The sequence below is a fragment of the Carcharhinus amblyrhynchos genome, chromosome 22 (genome assembly GCF_965287045.1).
Source record: "Carcharhinus amblyrhynchos chromosome 22, sCarAmb.v2.hapA, whole genome shotgun sequence".
Taxonomy (NCBI): domain Eukaryota; kingdom Metazoa; phylum Chordata; class Chondrichthyes; order Carcharhiniformes; family Carcharhinidae; genus Carcharhinus; species Carcharhinus amblyrhynchos.
In genome coordinates, this window is record NC_137345.1 from 16,401,766 (window position 1) to 16,423,165 (window position 21,400).

General features: G+C 38.3%; 1 protein-coding gene across 1 annotated transcript; it reads right to left on the reverse strand.

Annotated features, from left to right (window-relative positions):
• Positions 1-4,168: 4,168 nt before the first annotated feature.
• psma5 (proteasome 20S subunit alpha 5) lies at positions 4,169-21,330 on the reverse strand. Its single transcript, XM_080209971.1, has 9 exons — positions 21,047-21,330; positions 20,760-20,826; positions 15,533-15,659; positions 14,636-14,703; positions 13,452-13,559; positions 12,773-12,831; positions 8,495-8,597; positions 6,399-6,485; positions 4,169-4,500 (listed from the first exon to the last, which is right to left on the reverse strand). The coding sequence occupies exons 1-9, from the start codon at positions 21,073-21,075 to the stop codon at positions 4,417-4,419; spliced, it is 732 nt and encodes a 243-aa protein (XP_080066097.1). The 5' UTR covers positions 21,076-21,330; the 3' UTR covers positions 4,169-4,416.
• Positions 21,331-21,400: the final 70 nt, after the last annotated feature.

Genomic DNA, 21,400 nt, shown 5'->3' on the forward strand with positions numbered 1-21,400 from the left:
TTCTCACCCTCGGTAACATCATCTGAAAACGGAGTGTTCATTTTCACATGTGAGCTGACTACTCCCAGATCAACATCACCACTTCTCCCAACTGCCTCACTGTTGTTAAATTACCAGACTGCCTGTCTGGCATCCAATACTGGAACAGCAGAAATTTCCTTCAATTGAAACATTGGGGAAGACTATTGATATTCTCTTCGCTCCCTGGTCCAAACATGATTCCCTGGCTACCAACTCCATCGCCCCAGCAACTTCTAAGACTAACTCAGATTGTTCACAATCTTAATGTCATTCTTGACCCCAAGATGAGCTTCTATGTATCCTCGCCATTACTAAGACTGCCTTTGTGACATTGCTTGATTCACCCCTACCTCAACCTTGTCTATCAATAGAATTGACTTTGCCAGTGCACTCTTGGCTGGTCTCCCAAAACTCTATCATCCTTCCAGACTGGCACCAAATCCCATGCTTATTTTTCTGCAGTCCTCCGGTCAAGCACCAACTCAATTTCACAATTCGCATTTTCGATTTCAAATTTCTTCATGCCACCCTGTCTCTGTAATTTCCTCTCGCCCTGTAACCACCAAGGTGTCAGAACTTGTCTAATTCTGGCTTCTAGAGCAATCTACTTCAGTGGTTGTGCCTTCAGTTGCCTTGGCTCTGAGCTCTAGAATTCCTGGTCAAACCTGTCCTCCTTTAAAGACACTCCTTAAAACCTAAAAGGGGACAAATTCCTACAGGGGGGCAGATTCAACTGTGGAAATAATAGAGGCATTACCCCTGTTTTCCATTGCAAGAAGGATCATTGCAAGAATCTTCCTGAACTGACTTCTTATACTTGGTGAAGAGCTGCTCCCCAAATCTCAATGTGAATGTGGACAATCAAGCAGTCGACATGATTTTCACAGCTTGCCAAATAGAAGGATAACGTTGCAAACAATATCAATTTCTCTACATAGCATTCTTTGACCTGACAAACGTCTTCAACTTAATAATCTAAGAAGTATGGATGTTCTCCAAAATTCAATCCCATCCTTCACCTGCTTTATGTTGGTATGCGAGTGGTGATCTCAATGACCAGCCAATTACAAACCTTTTTGAGTTTACAACAGGAATCAGACAAGGTTGCGTTCTGCCCCAACTCTTTTTTTCAACCTTCCTCGCCATCGTGTTCCATCTGATTAAAGACAAGCTCCTTGCTGGAGTGCAGCTTATTTATCAAATGCATAGTAAACTGTTTAATCTTTTATTCATTCGTGGGACATGGCGTTGCTGGCTGGGCCAGCATTTATTACCTATGCCTAGTTGCTCTGGAGGGCGGTTGAGAGTCAAACACATTGCCATGGCTCTGGAGTCACATGTAGACCGGACTACACAAGGATGGCAGATTTCCTTTCCTAAAGGACATTAGTGGACCAGATGAGTTTTTTCCCCACAATCAACAATGGTTCCACGGTCATCAGTAGATTCTTAATTCCAGATTTTTTTTATTGAATTCAAATTCCACCATCTGCCGTGGTGGAATTTGAACCTGGGTCTCCAGAACATGAGCTGAGTTTCTGGATTAATAGTTTAGTAATAATACCACAAAGCCATCACCTCCCCTTATCTCAGATTCCAATTAAAAACAAAGGCCACTTCAACCTCAGGCATTGAATACTTATACCCTGATGCTGCTGTAGTATGTGCTGTGTTGGAAATCAATCTCCAGAGAATTACCATATTCATTGAGTTATATGAGGATATCACACTCGTTCAGAAATCAAAGTCTTCCATCAGTAAGCTCCAAACACGCACAGCCAGCCTCATTAAGATTCATAAAGAGTGCCTGGAAAATCTAGAACACTTCCAGGACCTAGGAAATTTTCTTTCACAGTAAGCTGACATTGATAAAGAAATCCAGCATTGCTCAAGATTTGCTGGTGCAGTCTTTATCCACCTGAAGTAGCGAGTGTTTGAAAATTAGGGCATCAAAACTGAAACCAAGTTCACAGTCTACCATGTAGTTGTGATCCTTATCTTACTATACAGGGCTAAAACACTGACAACATACAGGAGACACCTCAAGGCACTGGAGTCATAACATCAACACTGCCTGCAGAATATCTTACAAATTAGGTGAGAAGACAAATGTACCAATATCAATGTCCTCTCACTTAACTGCATTAATGAATGAAAATAAATCTACTTGAATTTGTTAGTTACAAATAAACTCCCCTTAGTAAAAAAAAATGCACAATTTCCTGCAGTATTGCTTTAGTAAACTTTTCAAAAGTGAACAAAATGTAGAGTTGCTGTTTAAAAAGAATTCTGGCAACATAATTGAACTCTGTTTGGATTTCAATCAAGTTGTTTGGAAATAATGATGAATAATTTAGGCAGAGTGGGGAAAAAATTGTAGAATCACAGCATACTTAATTGAATTACTGGCTACTCCTTTATAATAATCAGGTAATAATTATATAATTTCATGCCATAAACCCCTTTGTAGTGGTGAGATTGAACCCCACACTTGTTAAAAATGCTAAAGAGGATTGAGTCATCTTTCTGGATCAGTTTCCCCCTCAGAGCTTATTCTCAAATAATTTTTTGTTTGAAAGGTCCAAGGTGAAGCATCACATCAAGTCCAAGATGGAGTGCAATGTCTCATCTTGTCAACTTGGCTCTTGTTTTTCCTTGTGCGGGGACCATGAATTGGATTCAATTTGAATGTTTCTTTTTGGATGGAATAAAACTTTTTCAAAGTTTTGAAACAGAAGATTCGCAGATTTAAACAAAAACATGGGCTACAGTCTTTGGGTGAAGAAGAGGGTCAAGATATTACTAGGCCTTGTGCTGACAGATATTAACCATTTTATCTCCTTTTAACATGGCCCCCCAAAAAAACTCCCAGTATAGTGGAGATGATTTTATGAAAATAAGAACATAAGAACATAAGAAATAGGAGCAGAAGTAGGCCATCTGGCCCTTCGAGCCTGCCCCGCCATTCAATAAGATCATGGCTGATCTGTCGTGGCTCAGTTCCACTTTCCCGCCCTCTCCCCATAACCCTTAATCCCTTCTCTTATCAAAAACCCATCAACCCGCTTCTTAAAAATATTTAGCGAGGCAGCCTCCACCACTTCAACGGGCAGAGAATTCCAGAGATTCACCACCCTTTGAGTGAAGAAGTTCCTCCTCAACTCCGTTCTGAACCGCCCCCCCTTTATCTTGAGGCTGTGCCCCCTAGTCCTACTGTCTTTTTTGAGCGGGAAGAGTCTTTCCACCTCTATCCTATCCATCCCATTCATCATCTTATACGTCTCAATGAGATCTCCCCTCATTCTTCTAAACTCTAACGAGTACAAGCCTAGTTTATTCAGCCTCTCCTCATAGCTCAACCCCCTCAACTCCGGTATCAGCCTAGTAAACCTCCTCTGCACTCCCTCCAAGGCCAAAATATCCTTGCGCAGGTGCGGCGCCCAAAACTGCACACAGTACTCCAGCTGCGGCCTCACCAATGCCCTATACAGCTGCAGCAAGACCTCCCTACTTTTATATTCAATCCCCCTCGCTATGAAGGCCAGCATCCCATTCGCCTTCCTGACCACCTGCTGCACCTGCAGGCTGGGTTTTTGCAGTACAAGGGGTCAGATGAGAATATAACCTCAGGAGAGGGGGCAGGCAGTTTGGTTGAGAAGCTTGTGGGAACGTTTCTGACAAGATATCAGTCCTCACTGCCTACTAAAGGCAAGAAAACAGACAACAGTAAATCTAACTACATCCATGAAGAAAAATGTAACTACAACCTCAAGTTCAATGTAAAATTAAACAGCATGAAGATCATCATTAGGTCTCAATTGACTAAAGCATTTTCAGACTTTCTGCTGACTTTGTAAGAGGTGCTTAGAAGCTAGACAACTGCATTTTGAGATATTGGTTGGGGAGGGACAGAAAAATGCTCAGTGTCAAAGCATTCTTTGCTGTACAATTTCATATTATCAGAGGGTTTGTTTCAGATTTGAACTCTTTCCTTTTTATAACAAACATCGATGGGATTAAGGTTTTTAAGCATGGATACTCAAGTGAGGCTCAACTGAATTGTGTATCTTCAATTTTTGCCTCAACCTTTTGGTACAAGAGTACTTACTTCTAAGCAAAGTGGAATAAAGATTTTCAGAATGCATCATCAGTAACAAAAATTTATTAAGCCCCATTTGATTCATAACAATAGTTTTCAATGCACTATGTACAGAGATCTTTTCAAATCCTTGAAATAAAAGACTGATGTGATCTGTAATACATAAAGAAAAAGCTATCTGAAAATGCTTTCCAACAATAAAGTTTTATTCCATGAACAAAATCTTCAACAGAGCATGGAATTTTGTTTATGCTCTAATTCATACTCAAAGAAGCAGTTAGTGGTTGTGTCAATATTCATGTCTGCAATTTCTTAATTTCTTCTTCCAGTTCTTCCTTTGTGTACATATGAAATACTTTTGAAGGTTCCATTGTTGCAAGCTGAAAAAAAATTAACAGTTACCAAACTCTGGCAATTTGTAGTGCCTGGCAGCAACAGAAACACTAAAAGAGCTAAGGTTACTATCCACACAGCTTTTGTAGTGAAACTTGTTACTGCAAATGCAACAAGAATTTATATTCATGCCTATGCCACTTTCTAACTTCATTTACTGAGTGTATTTTCAATTATATATAGACTCATTTCAAATTCCACTGCAAGTCTCATATTGCTGCCCAGATACAATGTCTGGCACTTTGAGAAAGTATGTTACTGCTACCCCAGTGTTTCACCTCAGTTCCTCAGGGGCTCATACATGATGATTTATGGTTCCTCAGGCAACCCTCTGGTACATTGCCCAAATAGACATTGTTCATGTTTAAACCTAGATAATGTGTAAATAAACTAATCCAAACTTTGGCATATGGGGAACTGCGTCATAACAGGCATAAGTCTCATCCAAACAGCACCAAACACAAAATTCCTAAAATATTAGGTACTTAGAACTTAGGAGCAGGAGTAGGTCATCCAGCCTTTCAGCCTGCTCCAGCATTCAATTAGATCATGGTTGATCTGATTGTGGTCTTAACTCCACTTTCCTGTCACTTCCTCTTAACCCTGGACTCCATGGTCTGTCAAAAACCTAACACTGCGTAGAATGAATTCAATGATCCAGCCTTCACTGCTTTCTGGGGGAAAGAATTCCAGTGACACTTTCCCCATTCCTATCTAAAAAGACCTTTCATTGTTAAACTGTGTCCCCTAGTTCTAGAACTCCCCCCATAAGTGGAATCGTCTTCCTATATCAAGTCCCCCCTCAGCATCCTGTGTGCTTCAATAGGATCATCTCTCATTGTTCTAAACTGCAATCCCCAACTTGGTCAATCTTTATTGGTTAAGCTAAGTCTCTACTCCCAGGAATGCATTATGTGAACCTTTTCTAAACTGCTTTCAACACAACTGTATCTGTTTCTTTAAAATAAAGAGAACATGTGGGCAGCATGATGGCACAGTGGTTAGCACTGCTATTTCACAGCACCAAGGTCCTGAGTTCAATTCTGGCCTCGGGTGACTGTCTGTATGGAATTTGCACATTCTCCCCGTATCTGCGTGTTTCCTCTGGGTGCTCCAGTTTCCTCCCACAATCCAAAGATGAGAGTTAGGTTGATTGGCCATGCTAAATTGCCCCTTTGTGTCAGGGAGACTAATAGGTTAATGGAGATGGGTGGGATTGGTGTTGATGCAGGCTTCATGGGCCAAATGGCCTCCTTCTGCACTGTAGCCATTCTATGATTCTATGAAAGTAAAAGTAAGCAGAAAAACCAGGAGCTGGGGACTAGGCTGTCCCTCTATTACATCCTAGTCTTGGCCACGGATACAAATTAAAGCTCTTTTGTAATTTAGCCAGGACAGCCAATTCAATATAAATCAGGAATCAAACCTGGAACCTCTATGATTTAGTAACATAGTTGTAAAGAGGGTTCATTCCATCTAGGTAAACTTGTGAGCTGATTATTTAGATTTTAATCAGGACAGGCTCAAATAAGATGCAATGATAAAAGGAAGTAACAAGCAAGAGCAGTGGCTGGACATTTCCTCTTCAACAGGAGGGAAAATCCAAGTCTGGTCACCCAACTGTGCTCATATCCATTCTGTTTATCAGAATGTGGGGGGGGAAGACGAAAGAAGAAATATAGCATTATAGAATGGTTATAGCACAGGAGGCCATGCAGTTCGAACTAGCTCTCTGCACAAGCAATTTATATATTAATGATCAGAATAAGACTTGCCAACCTTCAGAACTGAAAGAAAAATTACTGAACAAAAATAAAGCCACAAATTTTCCAGTCTGCTGGCATTGTCTATTTTTGTGGCTTTATCATTGGCTAAACGTTCATACCTCAATATTAGTAGCATTCAGTTTTTCTTCCATTACTTGTTTCAGGATGGTGAGTGCTGCATTCTTTGCCTCTTCTAACGTCATTGACTAGAAATCAAAAACAATAATCAAAGCTTTCATCCAACGTAACACTAATTACACTAATCTGCTAATTTCCACCACAGCTTTTCACACTAAAATGGCAGCCAGAAGCAACGGAAAGTAGATTTATACTCTGGCATGCAACCTCACAATGGCAACATGTAGTGCAGCATTTATTTCTTTCATGGAGATTAATATTTCCAGAGTGACAGTGACAACAAAATTACATGGGAAATGGATTAGAGAAAGAATTAAAATATCTGTTGCAAAATGCATGAACTAATACAATAGGAAATTATGCTCTGATTAGGAATTATTTTGGAAGGTAAAAGCTTTTGTAATATTACTGGAAATATTAGAAAAACACAGTAGGTCTAGCAGCATCTGTGAGAGAGAGAAACCCCCAAGGGTCCGTATGCTGATTTGAAACATTAATCCTGTTTCTCTCTCCACAGACGCTGCCAGATGTAAGAACGTAAGAACAAGGAGCAGGAATAGGCCTGCTCCACCATTCAATAAGATCAATGCTGATCTTCTCATGGATTCAGTTCCACTTATCCACCCGCTCACCATAACCCCTAATTTCTTTACTGTTCAAAATCTATCCTTGCCTTAAAAACATTCAATGAGGTAGCCTCAACTGCTTCACTGGGCATGCTTTTTCCCAGCATTTTCAGTTTTTCAGACTTCCAGCATTTGTAGTAGTTTGCTTTTATAAGTTTATGAAACTTGTCCCAATTTGTTTTGCAATGATTAAAACATTATTTTCTGATCAGCTAAGTCCATTACAATTCGCGCCTATTTCTGGTTACATGATGAAACCACACAGCAAACCTATTTAGTCACAACGACATATGACAATAAGAAGCCAATACCTAAAAGTGTAAGATTCAAAAGAGTGCACATGCTTCATTAGCGTGTGTTCAAAACTGGGAGGCATTACTGAAAGTTTGGATGTCAAAGACCTCAGCTTTATAGTCACAGGGTTCTGCAGGGTCATCCAGGAGTAAACAGATTTCAAGGGCAGCTGGCATGCATAATGTATCATCTAAATTAAGTCTGGGTTTTATGTTCAGTGGAAAAGCTGACCTAGAAGAAAGCTACTCACTAAGATATAATGATCTCTTGTGACACAGACTTTCCCTTTCCTGACTACAACGTGAAAACGGCATTAAGTTAAGGGGATCTTCTGGCATCCAATAGGAGTGAGATTAGCAAGCAGCCAATCACAAGTAAGTGTTGTCACACAGTAAACAAGGAAATTAAAAGCACTTTATCCTTTTAATTTAAAATAGTCAGCTAATAAAATAAATGATTGATGTTTTAGCTCCTACCTTAATCCAAAATTTAATTTCAGAATCTAAATTTTTAAAAATCATATTGATAATATTTGACATTAAAATATAAAACTCAGCTGTTTAGTAGTAATTATTATTTTAGAATGTTTAACACCCAGTTACACCTTATTCAATCATTAACTTATTAAAAGTCTTTTTTTTTACAGCAAGAGTGGAAGTTCTTATCATTTCATAGCATTCTCATTGCTTGCAATCTACAGGCATGGGAGAAGGATTGTACATCCTCTAAGGAAGCGTGGAAACACAGACAGCAACTTTTAGATATCTGCATTATTATATGCATGTGCAGACTCCCAAGGTGCTGCCAGTTTCAAAGGAACAACACTGATAGTTTCGCCATAACTGCCAGTGTTAAATTCAGGCCAATAGGTTTAAAATTTCCCCAAGATCAATTTGTCAGACAATAACACACTCCTGTAAATTTAAAAGACATCAAAGTAAAAACTTGCACTGGTTTCAGAAATTCACAAGATTGCGATGATTGAAAACACGCAAATATTTCTCAAGCGATTGCTAGTTGCGGCATATATTTTAATATCACAATATTACCCAGATTACACATTAGTCAGAGTGGGGCCAACAAATGTTAAAACATTTTCACACGATATTAAATGGATTATATTCCAAACAGCATCCAATTCACACTGGTTCCTGTACCTTACGATAGACTTCCTGGAGAGAGCTCTGGGCACCCTCTGAAGCAGAACCAATTGCCCTTGCATCACACTGTACAAAGGTCCCAGATGGATCCATGTGGTACCTGCACAAGAAATTAAAATTGTGTTCACAATTACAAAGAAATCATTAACATTTAACAATGAAACAAACCACAGTTTGCCTATCCCAAGCACAGGTTAGAAATCCAACACTGTGCTGCATCATTCAAGGACAACAATCTACGAACATACATAGAGTCCAATATGGCGTGGAAATATGACATTAAACTGTTTAATCATCAAAACCTCAAACCAAACAATAATTCAATTGAAAACGCATTCTTTACAATGGACATTAACTGTATTTTATGTGAATACTTGGGATCCATCGGTGGCAACTGATTTGGCATGAGCCAAACCAGAGGATGGTCCGGTGGCACCATGCACTGCTGCCTCACAGCTCCCCGGTACCTGGGTTCAATTCTGGCCATAGATGACTGGCTGCGTGGAGTTTGCACATTCTCCTCTTGTCTGCATGGGTTTCCTCCAGTTTCCTCCCACAGTCCAAAGATGTGCAAATTAGATGGATTAGCCATGAGAAATGTGTGGGGTTGCAGGTAAAAGGGCAGGCAAGCGCACCTGGGTAAGATACTCCATCAGCGAGTCGGTGAAGACTCAGTAGACTGAATGGCCTTTTCTGCACTTTAGGGATTCTATAACCAAGCTGTAACTCTGGACCAGCTAAGTAGGAGCTGTCACGTGACTCAAGATCAGCTGCTGTATTGGAAGAGCACCTCAGAATGCAACAATAATTTTCTGACACTGCTCCTGCTCAGCAATTGTTTAGAAGAATCTGAAGAGAATTAACCAATAAATTGGTTAATTTATTGGTTAACATAAACTGTAGCTATAAGAACAGGTGTGCAGCAGCTAATATTCCTAGAATGCTTTATCTTAAAATTGGTGCACCATTGCTGATGCTGCTTTCTACGTTCAGTCTTTCTTCAGGGATACTCTACAACACAACAGACAAAAGACCCATGCTCAAATAAACTTGTTTGTTACTTACGCCATCAAACTAAACACTTAATTTGTAAGTATAGAATGCATTTGACGTGAATTAGCAAATCAACTAAAATCATAAATTCATAGTGGCGATTTTGTCCGTTTTGACTGTACCCTGAGTGTTGTGCTAGTTTCAAATATTTATCCATTTTTTTCCTTAAATGCTGCAATAATTTCAATCATTCCCCAAAGCAAAACACTTCAAAGTCTGCATAAAGTTTTGCCCAACTCCTTCTTCACATTTGGTGATAAATTTTAACGAACTATTCCTCATCACAGCTCTCCCTGACTTTTCTAATTTATTCTAATCAAGATTCTAGAATTTTCTCTTTGTTTCTAGTGGCATCCCACATCTCTTCTCATATAGTTTCTCATTCCTGGCGCAATGCTGTTGAATTAAATAACATTCCCTGTGATTTTTGTGTCCTTCTGCATTTGGTTTCCAAAACAGGAAATAGTTCTTTAACCAAAACCTAATCAATATTTGATATAATACTTCAATGTTGTTTTCTTTGGCTGTATTTCTGAAACTCCAAATTTTACTAGTCTTTTGGAAATGGATTGATACATCTTCACTTGTATTTTAGGGGAATTATATACTGGAATCCCCAAATCTCACCGTTTGTCCACAGTCTTTAGTGACAATTAATCCTCACATTCCTGTTTCTTTCTTCCAAAAAGATTATACTGACCTGGATTTTGTGGTCAGCAATAAATGAATGGCACTTGCTTTTCTGCATGCTGACAGTTGCTCAGAGACCTTTTATGGGTTTGGAGGCAACTTGCTGGTATTGGACATGTTGTCCACTATAGGGGATCTGTGGTATGTGCGAGCACATCAAATAACAGCTTGTTTCTTCAATCATTTTAAAGAATCCTTATCAAGGCATGCAAAGTCTAAACCAGGAAGTGTAAATTAGATTTAAATTTTATGTAAACTCATATCCAGAAAGCAAAATAGGGAGAAGAAATTATGAAATTAAAAGAGAAAGTTGCAGGAGGTAGAAAGCAAAAAAGGGTAGATTGTAAAAATCACCGACACTAGCTAAATTATATGCCACATTTGTGTGGACATCTCTGTAAAAGAGAGATGTCTGCTGACCCTCTTTTCTACATTATTCCCATGTCCTGCACTATCCAACATCACAGCATTGGTGACCATATTTTAAAAGCGCTATTTCAAACAAGTTTGCCCAAACAGTGATTCCAAAGAAACAAAGCACAATACAGGTGTCAGTGGGGATGTTTAAAAATGAAACACAATTAAAAATCTGGTTGTGATTTAAAGATACCTTCTATGGAAGGAATATTGCAGGCAGCCTGTGGATTAGGTTCTGTAACTTGCAAGTCAGGACCAATATTATGGATTGAAATCTTTAAGACGTGCCTCTGACCAATCTTTCAGTCATTTGCCCCAATAACTCCCGTTGTGGCTCAATGGCAAACTTTATTTGATAACAGCCCTGTGTGTTTTACTATGTTAAAGGTACATTAACCCAAGCTGTTGTTGTTCAAACGCTTCTGGATGAAGGGATTAAGAGGCAATCATGAAAGATACGGAAATTTGGCTGTATTGTACTTAATGCCTACAGTTGACTCATGTCCAAAATTGCTTTTTTTAGGCTGCACATGATAGATGTCCAGATTGTACATGTTTGAGCACATATATATTGGAATTTACATGCTATCACATAAGAATCAATTCAAAGCAACCATGCACTCAAGATCAGTTCTGATATCCTAAAACCTGTCTTATCTTGCAGCTGTTCTAATAGTACTGATCTAAAACATGTTCATGCAAGCTGTACTCCACGGTCATCCAAACTCTTTGTCGTTTGCCTTACTGCCAGCTGTACTTTTGCCACCACATCAAGCCCCATTTTCAGCCAGTTATATTTTTAAGACTTTGGAAGCACAAACACTTTCTGAAAATCAACTTGAAAAGTAGTACTTTTTATAAAATCCCATGTAATTTAAGATTTTAGAATCAATTTGAAATATTTGTTAGACTCCTCCGCCAGAATTTTACTGCCCCGTCCACCACGAAATCAGAATGGGCAAGGGATGGACAATGGAAATGTGCGTTGACCTCAGATGGGATTTTCTGGTCTCGGGTCTAGCTGGGCCATAAATTCTCACCCTACACATCAAATAAAAGCAGTGCAAAACGGCTTCACCAATCAGATGGAACACAGCTACATTTGAGTCAAACCAGAATCCAACTCCAGAACTACAGAATGCCACTTCCATATATTTCTGCACCACTTGTTGACAAAGCACATGGTGATTACAACACAACTTCTGTAGGACTTAATTTAAACACCCACATCTGAAGTTTCAAATAGATAATTTGTGCTTCAAGATTCATGGACCAAGTTAATTTCATATCTGAGGAGGTGGCTGACTAACTGGAACTACCTGCAGCTCTGTTACAACTGCAAAATTAATTTGACGGTGCAGGCTTGAAAAATTCTGACTTGCGCAGTGTCACCATGCAAAATGTCGCAAATATTTATCTCATTTTATTAGCATTGAAACTGATCAGCCACATTACTGTGGAAACTATCAAATGTTTATTTCTGCAATGCCGACAGTAAAATCATGATTTATTATAATCACTTTGCCTGGCAGAAAATTATTTTCATTAAAAGATGGTTAAAACGTGTTTAGACTTAACAAATCCAAACATTCACCATTGCTTCATTTACAAGATAACACTGTTACCCTGTTCAAAGTCACCAACTGAAAAAAAATGCCTCCTAAAGTTGACTCAGCAAATCTTGGGAAAGAAATATTTTGAACTGCTGCTGTAATTTGTTTTTTTACAAATGCAGAAATGAGTTGGCAATTATAAAGTTGTTCAATTTGCAATGAAGCAAAGGGCAGAGTTTTCTAGCTCTACCTGGATATATGAGCTTGCGGGTGGAAAGGCACACATTTAGATGCCATGGTAGTGTACTGGAACCATTCCTGCTGCCTCTGCCAACATGGGAGGGAAAGCCCATGGTTGACCTTCCCACCACACCACCTGGTGAAGCTCATAAGCAGCTAATTAATAATTACCCAAGGGTCTCATCCTACTGTCGTTATATTAAATCCAGCTGCAGGCAGATTGCTGTGTGGCAGCTAAAATCATGCAGCCAACTTATCATTTTCAAAGTATCCTAATGCACCATTAACTTACAAAAATGCATTCCATAGAAATTATACTCACATCTGTGGTCCTTTCTCATCAATTCCTCCAAATAGCAATGCCACACCAAATGGTCGGCTCTGAAAAAATAGTTAATATCAGTAATTTTAACCAAGTCTTTCCTTCCAAGCACTTAAACAGCAAATGATAATATATTAAAAGAATATTCTACCTTTCTGCAGCCAAGAAAACAATGAAAGATGAATGACAAACAGCATGGAGGTTTTTGTGATCAAGCAAAAAAACACATTAACCCAAAGCAGGCAAAGCATTTTGTCCTTCTTCCATTCATACTATACACCATTTTGACCGAGTCTGCTTCAAACACATGTAATCCCATATCAAATACAATATTTTCAAAACACATATGATTTAGTACCGTGCTATAGCAGAGAGGGGAGAAAATGGACAAGGGACTTCTTGCATACAACCAAATTGCAAACAGTCTTTAAAAATGGCAACCCCATCTTGTAACTTGAATTTAAAGACTACTATAACCAATTAACATATATTGGTTACAACAAATAGTACTGTAGCACATTACTGATACAATCTTCTGGATTTTCAATTTCAATTGTGCATGTGCAAATGCCACAAATTGGTGTCAGTTTAACACAAAACGAAAGACAAGCATCAACAGTTTCACCATCATTATAACTTCAAAATCTAGGCCATTGTATCTATATATTTCAGAATTTACCATTGCGCCTGGATCTGCATCTTCTTCACCAAACTGCAAGGCCAAGTTAGAGACTGCCTGTGTCACACTCTCCACTGTCATATTTTCATTATAGGTAAACCAATGATTCTAAAGAACAGAAAACAAAAACAGTTTTCATGAATGTACTCCTATACACACACACACACACACACACACACACACAATCAGAAATTACACTAAAGTTATTTTACAAACTTTAGGAGGAAAAGGAACCAAAATGTTTTAAAAGTACTTAAAATACAACAGATTGTGGTATAGTGAACTATATTCAAAACACTGGTAACAAATATCAATAAGATCAAGTTGCAGTTTATAATGAAATAAATATTTTTATGTTTAACACCTTCCTCTTTCCTACTAAACATAAGAGATAATAACAGGACTAAATTACACAGTCCATTGAGCCTGCTTCAGCATTCAATACGTTCATGCATGATCTTGGGCCTCAACACCACCTTGCTGCCTGTCTCCATAAGCCTTGATTATCTGAGACACCAAGGATCCGTCTATCCCAACCTACTCATTGATAGAGCATCAACCCTCTGGACGGCAAATTCCATCAGTTCACAACCTGTTGAGTTCAGTCCTAAATGATCAGTTCTTTATGCTGAGACTGTGCTCCTGTGTTTTAGATTCCCCAAATAGCAGACTCTCTCAGCATCTACCTTATCAAGCCCCTTGCAATCCAGTGCAGCTTCAACATGTTACATAATAGTAGATATATATGACATCTTCCAGAAGTATTTTTCTGTTTAAAATAAACTGCAGCTCAAAAGTAATTTTGGACCATGAGTGTATTTATTTGTTTAACCTATCTTGTTATATTGATATTTGGAACTATAATCACCTAATTCTACTGTTATTCAAAGGCTTTTAGAAAGTTAATACAACTTCCTCTATATAGTGAATTTACAACAATTGTTTCCCAAATTAATCAAGTAAAAATAAACATTTTTGCTAGTTAAACAAGCAACAAAAGAAAACAAACAGTTCTGTTTCTTGCGACATAGATGTTGGCTGTCCTGCTGAGTATTTCCAGCATTTTATTTTTATGTCATTATAAAACATCGAGTTGGTCGTTAAAAAATGCATTTAAGGCCACAATGTAAAAACAAGTTACTTAAATTTAAAAATAGATTCATTTGTAAAATCTGTAATTTTACCTGCGTTTCAACCCTTGCTTTGTCAATCAAAGTTTTGGCATCAGCTATTAACCCACTCATTGCACAACCTAGCAACAAAATACAAGTAAGACAAGACATTCCAAAAAATATAGAATAGCATTTGAAATTGAAATGCAACAGCATTATCCAATAAAAAAAAGTCTACATTTGATGCGATTCTATTTGTAAATATAGACTCAAAGGTACATTGTTGACTCATATAACAATGACCCAAAACATTTTGCAAACTATGCATTACATAACACAAAGCAAATTATGCAAACATTAAGAATAAAATTCAGGAAGACAACATAATAGATATCTTAGTATTTTTGTAAAATATACACACCCAAATTTATTATATTCAAAACAATCATTGTAATTATAAGGAGCAACTTTTCCCCATTTCCTCCATTATTTTATTCTGGACATTTACCAAACTAATTTGACACTTTTGCAGTCAAGACCTGCTCCCGATGTCTCTTAAAATGCCCATCAATCGAACTACCCCAGATTAACTCAGAACTTTAGAGCAAGAAGAGGCCATTCATCCCATCTTAGCGTGCAAGCTCACTGGAAAAACCATCTACCTAGTCCCATTCCTATGGCCTATACTTTGCCTTTTTCAAATGTACTATCCCACTGTATTTTTAAAAATGATGAATTCTGCTTCCACTACTTGGAATAAGACATTGACACAGACCGAAATGTGTTACGTATTTCATTTTAATCAGTCTCAAGAACAGTAATATGCCTTGGCAATCTTTTTCTGCTTCTTCAAACATTTCCCCATATATTCATCTGTAAAATTTGCTATTTAACGCATTACTCAGGAAATATTGAAGAATAAAAGGCTCGATTGTCAATGTTCTATAAATTTTTTTCAAGTGTACCAACCTATGTGGGAATCGATTTCAACTATTTTCTCAATGCTACTGGGCTCCATCAGAGGTGAAGTGATTCTCTTTTCAACTGCAAGGACAACACCTTCTGAAGTCTGGATTCCAATTGCTGTGGAACCCAACTGGAGAAAGAGAAAGAGCATTATACTGTAGTCAAGTTTTGACTGTTTAGCTTTAAAAAGTACACCATAAAAAAATCCCAGAAATTCATAGGACAGAAGACACTAGAAACACACCAATTACCTTCTTTAAAAAAAAACATTTTTGGTTATAAACTCTTAAAAATAGGTCTGATTCAGGTTTCAGATGATAGTGGATACACTGTATTTCACGCATTTCCTGTTTCTATTTCAAGATTTTCAGCTTTGACAGTTCTGCTACCACCTGCCCCCCATCTTTTATATCTGAATATCTAGCTGGCTTGTTCTACCATTGAATTAAAAAAAGAATGAGCCATGGTTGCGATAATTATTGATGTAATGGAACCTTGGTTCCACAAATTGGCAGGAGGATCTGCATTACAGACTGAAGTGATGAGACAGAAATAAATTCAGCTCAGGATTCAGATTTCTATCCTGCCACTAAAGCCGAAGGCAATTCACAGAAGTGTATTCAGGCAAAAGGAGATCTTAAGATCTCTTAAAAGGTAACTAAAGAACCTGGTCAAAGAGACAGGCAAGGGAGAGAGACAGAGATTAAGAAAAAGTCCCAAAGCTTAAAGCCTAAACAGATGAAGGCATGGTTATCAATGGTGGAGGAACAGGGGAATGCAAGAGAGATACACAAGAGGCCAGAGTTTGGAGATGGTTACAGAGATACAAAGAGAGATCACGAAGAGATTTAAACACAAATTCGAGAATGTTAACTTAGAGGGTTGGGACGATCAAGACCCATTTTAGGTCAGCGAGCACAATAATGATGGGCAAAATAAGAACATAAGAAATAGGAGCAGGAGTAGGCCATCTAGCCCCTCGAGCCTGCCCCACCATTCAATAAGATCTTGGCTCATTTGAAAGTGGTTCAGTTCCACTTACCTGCCTGCTCCCCATAACTCTTAATTCCCTTATTGATCAGAAATCTATCTATCTGTGACTTACACATATTCAACGAGGTAGCCTCCACTGCTTCAATGGACAGAGAATTCCAGTAAGCAGCATATAATGAGGATTAGGAGACAGATGTTTTTGAGAGAGCTAGTTTGTGCAGGAAGGGGAATTGAACACCAGATAGAAGAGCACTGGATTGGTTGTATGAGAGGTGTCAACATGTGCTGATAATAATTCAGCTGAGGACATGTTGAGTAAAAATTGTAAGTCAACAGCCTTTAACACAAACATCAAAAGCATTAATTATTCAGAAAAGAAGTAATAAATCTCAGGAAGTTGCAAGTACTTAACAAAGGACATAGTACAGGAAACGTGAAAGCCTTCTAAACAGAACAATGGGATAATGATCAAATAATCTGCTTTAGCGCTATTGTGGGATAAACATTGGTCAGGGTACTGAGGCAAATATTTCTGTCTTTCTTCAAAATAGTATTAAGGGATGTTTTATGACTTACAAAGAGAAAAAAGTGAAAGGCCAGTACCACAAAAATTCAGAATCACAGTTGGATGTAAAAAGAGCTAGGAAAAGTTTCCACTTACATATTTTAGAGGGCAAAATTAAACATATTAAATGGAAATAGGGTCATCAGCTCCTCTGCCTACTTAACAGACAAACTATTTTAAGGTGCCACATCAACTGAAATTTTGGGAAACCAAGAGTCTAATGACAGTGAGGAACTTAAAGTACTTAATAGTAGAAAAGATGGAAGGGAATTTCATGCCATGAACTGTCCACAAATCATGGCCTATGCTTATGGTTTGCAAAGAAATGGCTACATGAATAATAGGTGCCTTGGTTTTGATCTCCCACATTCCAAAGATTCTAGAATGTTCTCATAGGAAGGTAGCAAACGTAAACCCTCTGTTCAAGAGGGAGCGCACAAGAAAGAAAATAGACTCTTTCACCAATAGTAGAGAAAATGCTGGACTATTAATAGGAACGTAGCAACAGGGCACTTGAAAAATCAAGTGTTTGACAAACTTATTGGTGATTTTTGAGGATATAACTGGCCGGGTAGATTAATGGGAACCACTGTGTAATGCATATTTGGATTTTCAGAAGGCATTTATTAAGGTGCCATGCAAGAGGTTGTTACATAAAGTTAGGGCTCTTGGGATTGGGGATAACATACCATATTTGCAACGATTTATACTAGGTCAATGGAGAGAAAACAGAGCTAGCTTCAGGATGTCAGGTTGTAATAGTGCAGTCCCACAAAGGCCAGTGCTTGAGCTTGCTATTTATAATCTACATCAATGACGTTGATAAAGGGACAAAATGTAAGATATCCAGGTTTGCTGAAAATACAAAGCTAGATGGGAAAATAAGCTGTAAAGGAAGACTCAAGAGACTGTAAAAGGATGTAAACCAGTTAGGAGATTAAGCAAGAAGGCAGATGAAGCATAATGTGATGAAGTGTAAATTTGTTCACCTTGGTTGAAAAAAGTGGGAAGCAAATTACTTTTTGAAAAGGTGAGAAAGTACTAAATGTTGGCACAGGAATTTGGTGGTCCTTGTACACAAATCACTGAAAGTTATCATGCATGCAGGTGCAGCAAGCCATGAGGAAGCCAAATGGTAGGTTGGCCTTTATTGCAAGGAGGTTGAAGTAATGTCATCATAGACTTAGTTGACAATAGGCTGCTCTCCCCTTTTGAGGAGGGAGAGCTGACTTGTGGTGATTTAACTTGACACTCGCCACACCTCGGGCAAGGGAGAAGGTTGAGAAGACGGGCCTTTGTGAATAACCTTAGCTGGTACAGGAATTGAACCCAGGCTGTTGGCGTCGCTCTGCGTTACTAACCAACCGTCCTGCCACTTGAGCTAAACTGACCCCATACCTTTCATACACGCTGAATATTTCATAAGTTATAGAAAATGCCTAATCATTTATATATGAATAGAACCATCATCAACTTCAAATAGTAAAAGCAAAAGAAATATTTACACTTTGGAAGCAGAGGCAGTGCACGGCCTTGAATCAATGTTGTGTGCTATCTACATGCACTGCACTTCACTTGCTTTTGCTTTACATGCATATCACTACAGTCATACCATTAGGGGAAAAAACTACGCAGATGGAAACATGACATCTCTGCAGGGGCAATTGTCCTTAATTTTCTCATTCTTATTAGTCCCTAGATTATCCACTATTTCAGATATGTTACTTGTGTATTCTACCATGAAGGGAGTCATAATATTTGTTCAACGTCTCTGTCATTTCTCTATTCCCCATGATGATTTCTCCTGTATTCCCTTCTAATAGAGCAATATACTTTAGCTACTCTCTTCCTTTTTATAAAAGTTCCCGTTAAAGCTCTCTTTAATCTGATTTTATTATATATTTCCGGCTCAATCCCCGAAGATTCCATTTTTTCTCTTTGTATTCAATTTTTGGTGCCCTTTGTTGGTTTCCAGAAGACTTCCAATCCACAGTTTCCTTGCATTACAAACTACTTCTTTCCTAATACTATGTTTAAATCACCTTAGTGAGCCACAGTGGCTTTCTCGCTGAGCTTACATTTTTTCCAATGTGACATACTTTTGTTGAACTTTTTGAAATGTCTCTATCCAATCAACCTTACCCAATACCCATCCTAGAGCACTGTTTAATTTAAAATTTGTTTAAAATTCTTGTTTGTGAATGGAGTATGTTATTTCAAAATTAATCTGGAATTCAATTATATTATGATCACTAATCCCCAGTAGATCTTTTATTAATCAGTCCTGCATCATTGCACAATACCAGAACTAAAATAGCTTTAGACTTAACTGGTTCTACAAAATACTGCTCCAGCAAACTGGTCACAGAAGCATTTTATACGTTCACCTTCCAGACCACCTTTACCTATTCAATTAATCCAGTCTGTGGTAAGATCAAAATCCCAACAATCATCATATTGCCTTTGTTACAAGCTACAATAATTTCTTGTTTATTGCTCTGACCAATACTATGACTTCTCTTAGAGGATCTATAAACTACTCCCATCAGCATTTTCAGATCCTTACTATTCCTAATCTCCATCCATACAAATTCTACTTCCTGATTTTCTGAGGCAAGATCCTTTATTATTAATATCCTCATGTCACTTTTTATCATCAGGGCTACCCCGCCTCTTTTTCAAAATATCGTTTAGCATAGAATGTTTATTTCCTAAATAGTGTCACCTTGTAATCATGTTTCTAAAATGGCAATTAGATTTAAATAACTTCTCTCTCTCTGCCACTAGTTCATCTATATTATAGATGATGTTCCATGCATACAGATAAAGTGACTTCATTTTTTGTATTCCTTTCCCCTGCTTAGATCTCACTCTCTGATATATTATTATTGTATAACACTCTGACCCTTCTAGACCCAGTCTGTCTTTCCCCACATCACTATAACTTGTATTGCTTTAACTTTTACATTTGGATTTCTAAATCTTCCTCTGCCCCTACTTAATTACTTTAAAGTCACTTTCTCCTACTTTATGGTCTATTAGAAGAATATTCTTTCAGTTATATCATCCAAAATAGGAACAGAACAAGGCAATCTTTTTATGAAGATGATGATGTAAGGCTGGAAGACTTTACTGATAAACAAATTGGCACAGGTTAACTGATTACAATACTTTTTTAAAAAAAATTCATTCATAGGACATGCACGTTGCTGGCTAGTCAGCATTTATTGCCAGTTGCCAGAGGGCAATTGAGAATCAACCACATTATTGTGGCTCTGGAGTCACATGAAGGCCTGACGAAGAACAGCAGATGTCCTTTAGGAAAGGCAGTGAACTAGATGGGTTTTTCTGACAATCAACAATGATTTCACAGTCATCTGCAGATTCTTAATTTGATATTTTTATTGAGTTCAAATTCCATCATCTGTTGTGGCAGGATTCAAACCCAGAACAAGGCCATTTGGCCCATTGAGCCCATTTCACTATTCGGTGAGATCACAACTTACCTAATACAATAATCCTCAACTCCACGTTCCCACTTTATCCCCATTACCCTCAATTCCCTTACTGATTTAAATTCTATCTCAGTCTTGAACATACTTAACGACCCAGCCTCTACAGTAAAAGATTCCATCTGCTCGAAACAAACACCGCAGTATTATGAAAAGGTACCTTAATTGCCTCTATAGCATATTCGACTTGGAATAATCGGCCTTCTGGAGAGAATGTATTAACACCTCTGAAAGTGAAACCAAAAAGGAAAATGGATCAATGCACAAAATACAAATACGTTTAGCAGTAACAAGTTACTGAAAGGGGAAAAGTTAGAATGAAAGCAATGAATTGTGTAATTCTTATGTGAGTGAGGTTCAGTAATGAAGTACAATTGTAATTAATAAATGGAAGAGCTGAGGCCTTGCTCCAAAATGACAAAGCAAAAGCACAGAAGCTGTCCTGACCTGTCATACTCAGATCTGATGATGAACATTTTGGGTAGTTTTGTTGTTGTTGTTGGTCCGGAGGGGGTGAGTTTCTGGTGAATGATATAAAAATGGAATAAATCCGAAATATTCAAGGAACTTTACTGACTGGGCCGGCCTCGAATCCACAGGCACACAGGCTGCAAAGCCACCAACTGAAGGCCCCACTTGACTTGCGCTGGAACCGGCCCCACCCCCTCGCTGCTCCCATTGGCTTCCGGGACGGCAGGGGTGGGTCTTAGCCGCGCTTCCCCGCTCCCGATTGGCTGCTACCCTTGTCAATCATCTGACGTCGGCCTCCGCGCGTGAGGGGAGGTTCAGCACCGGCGACTC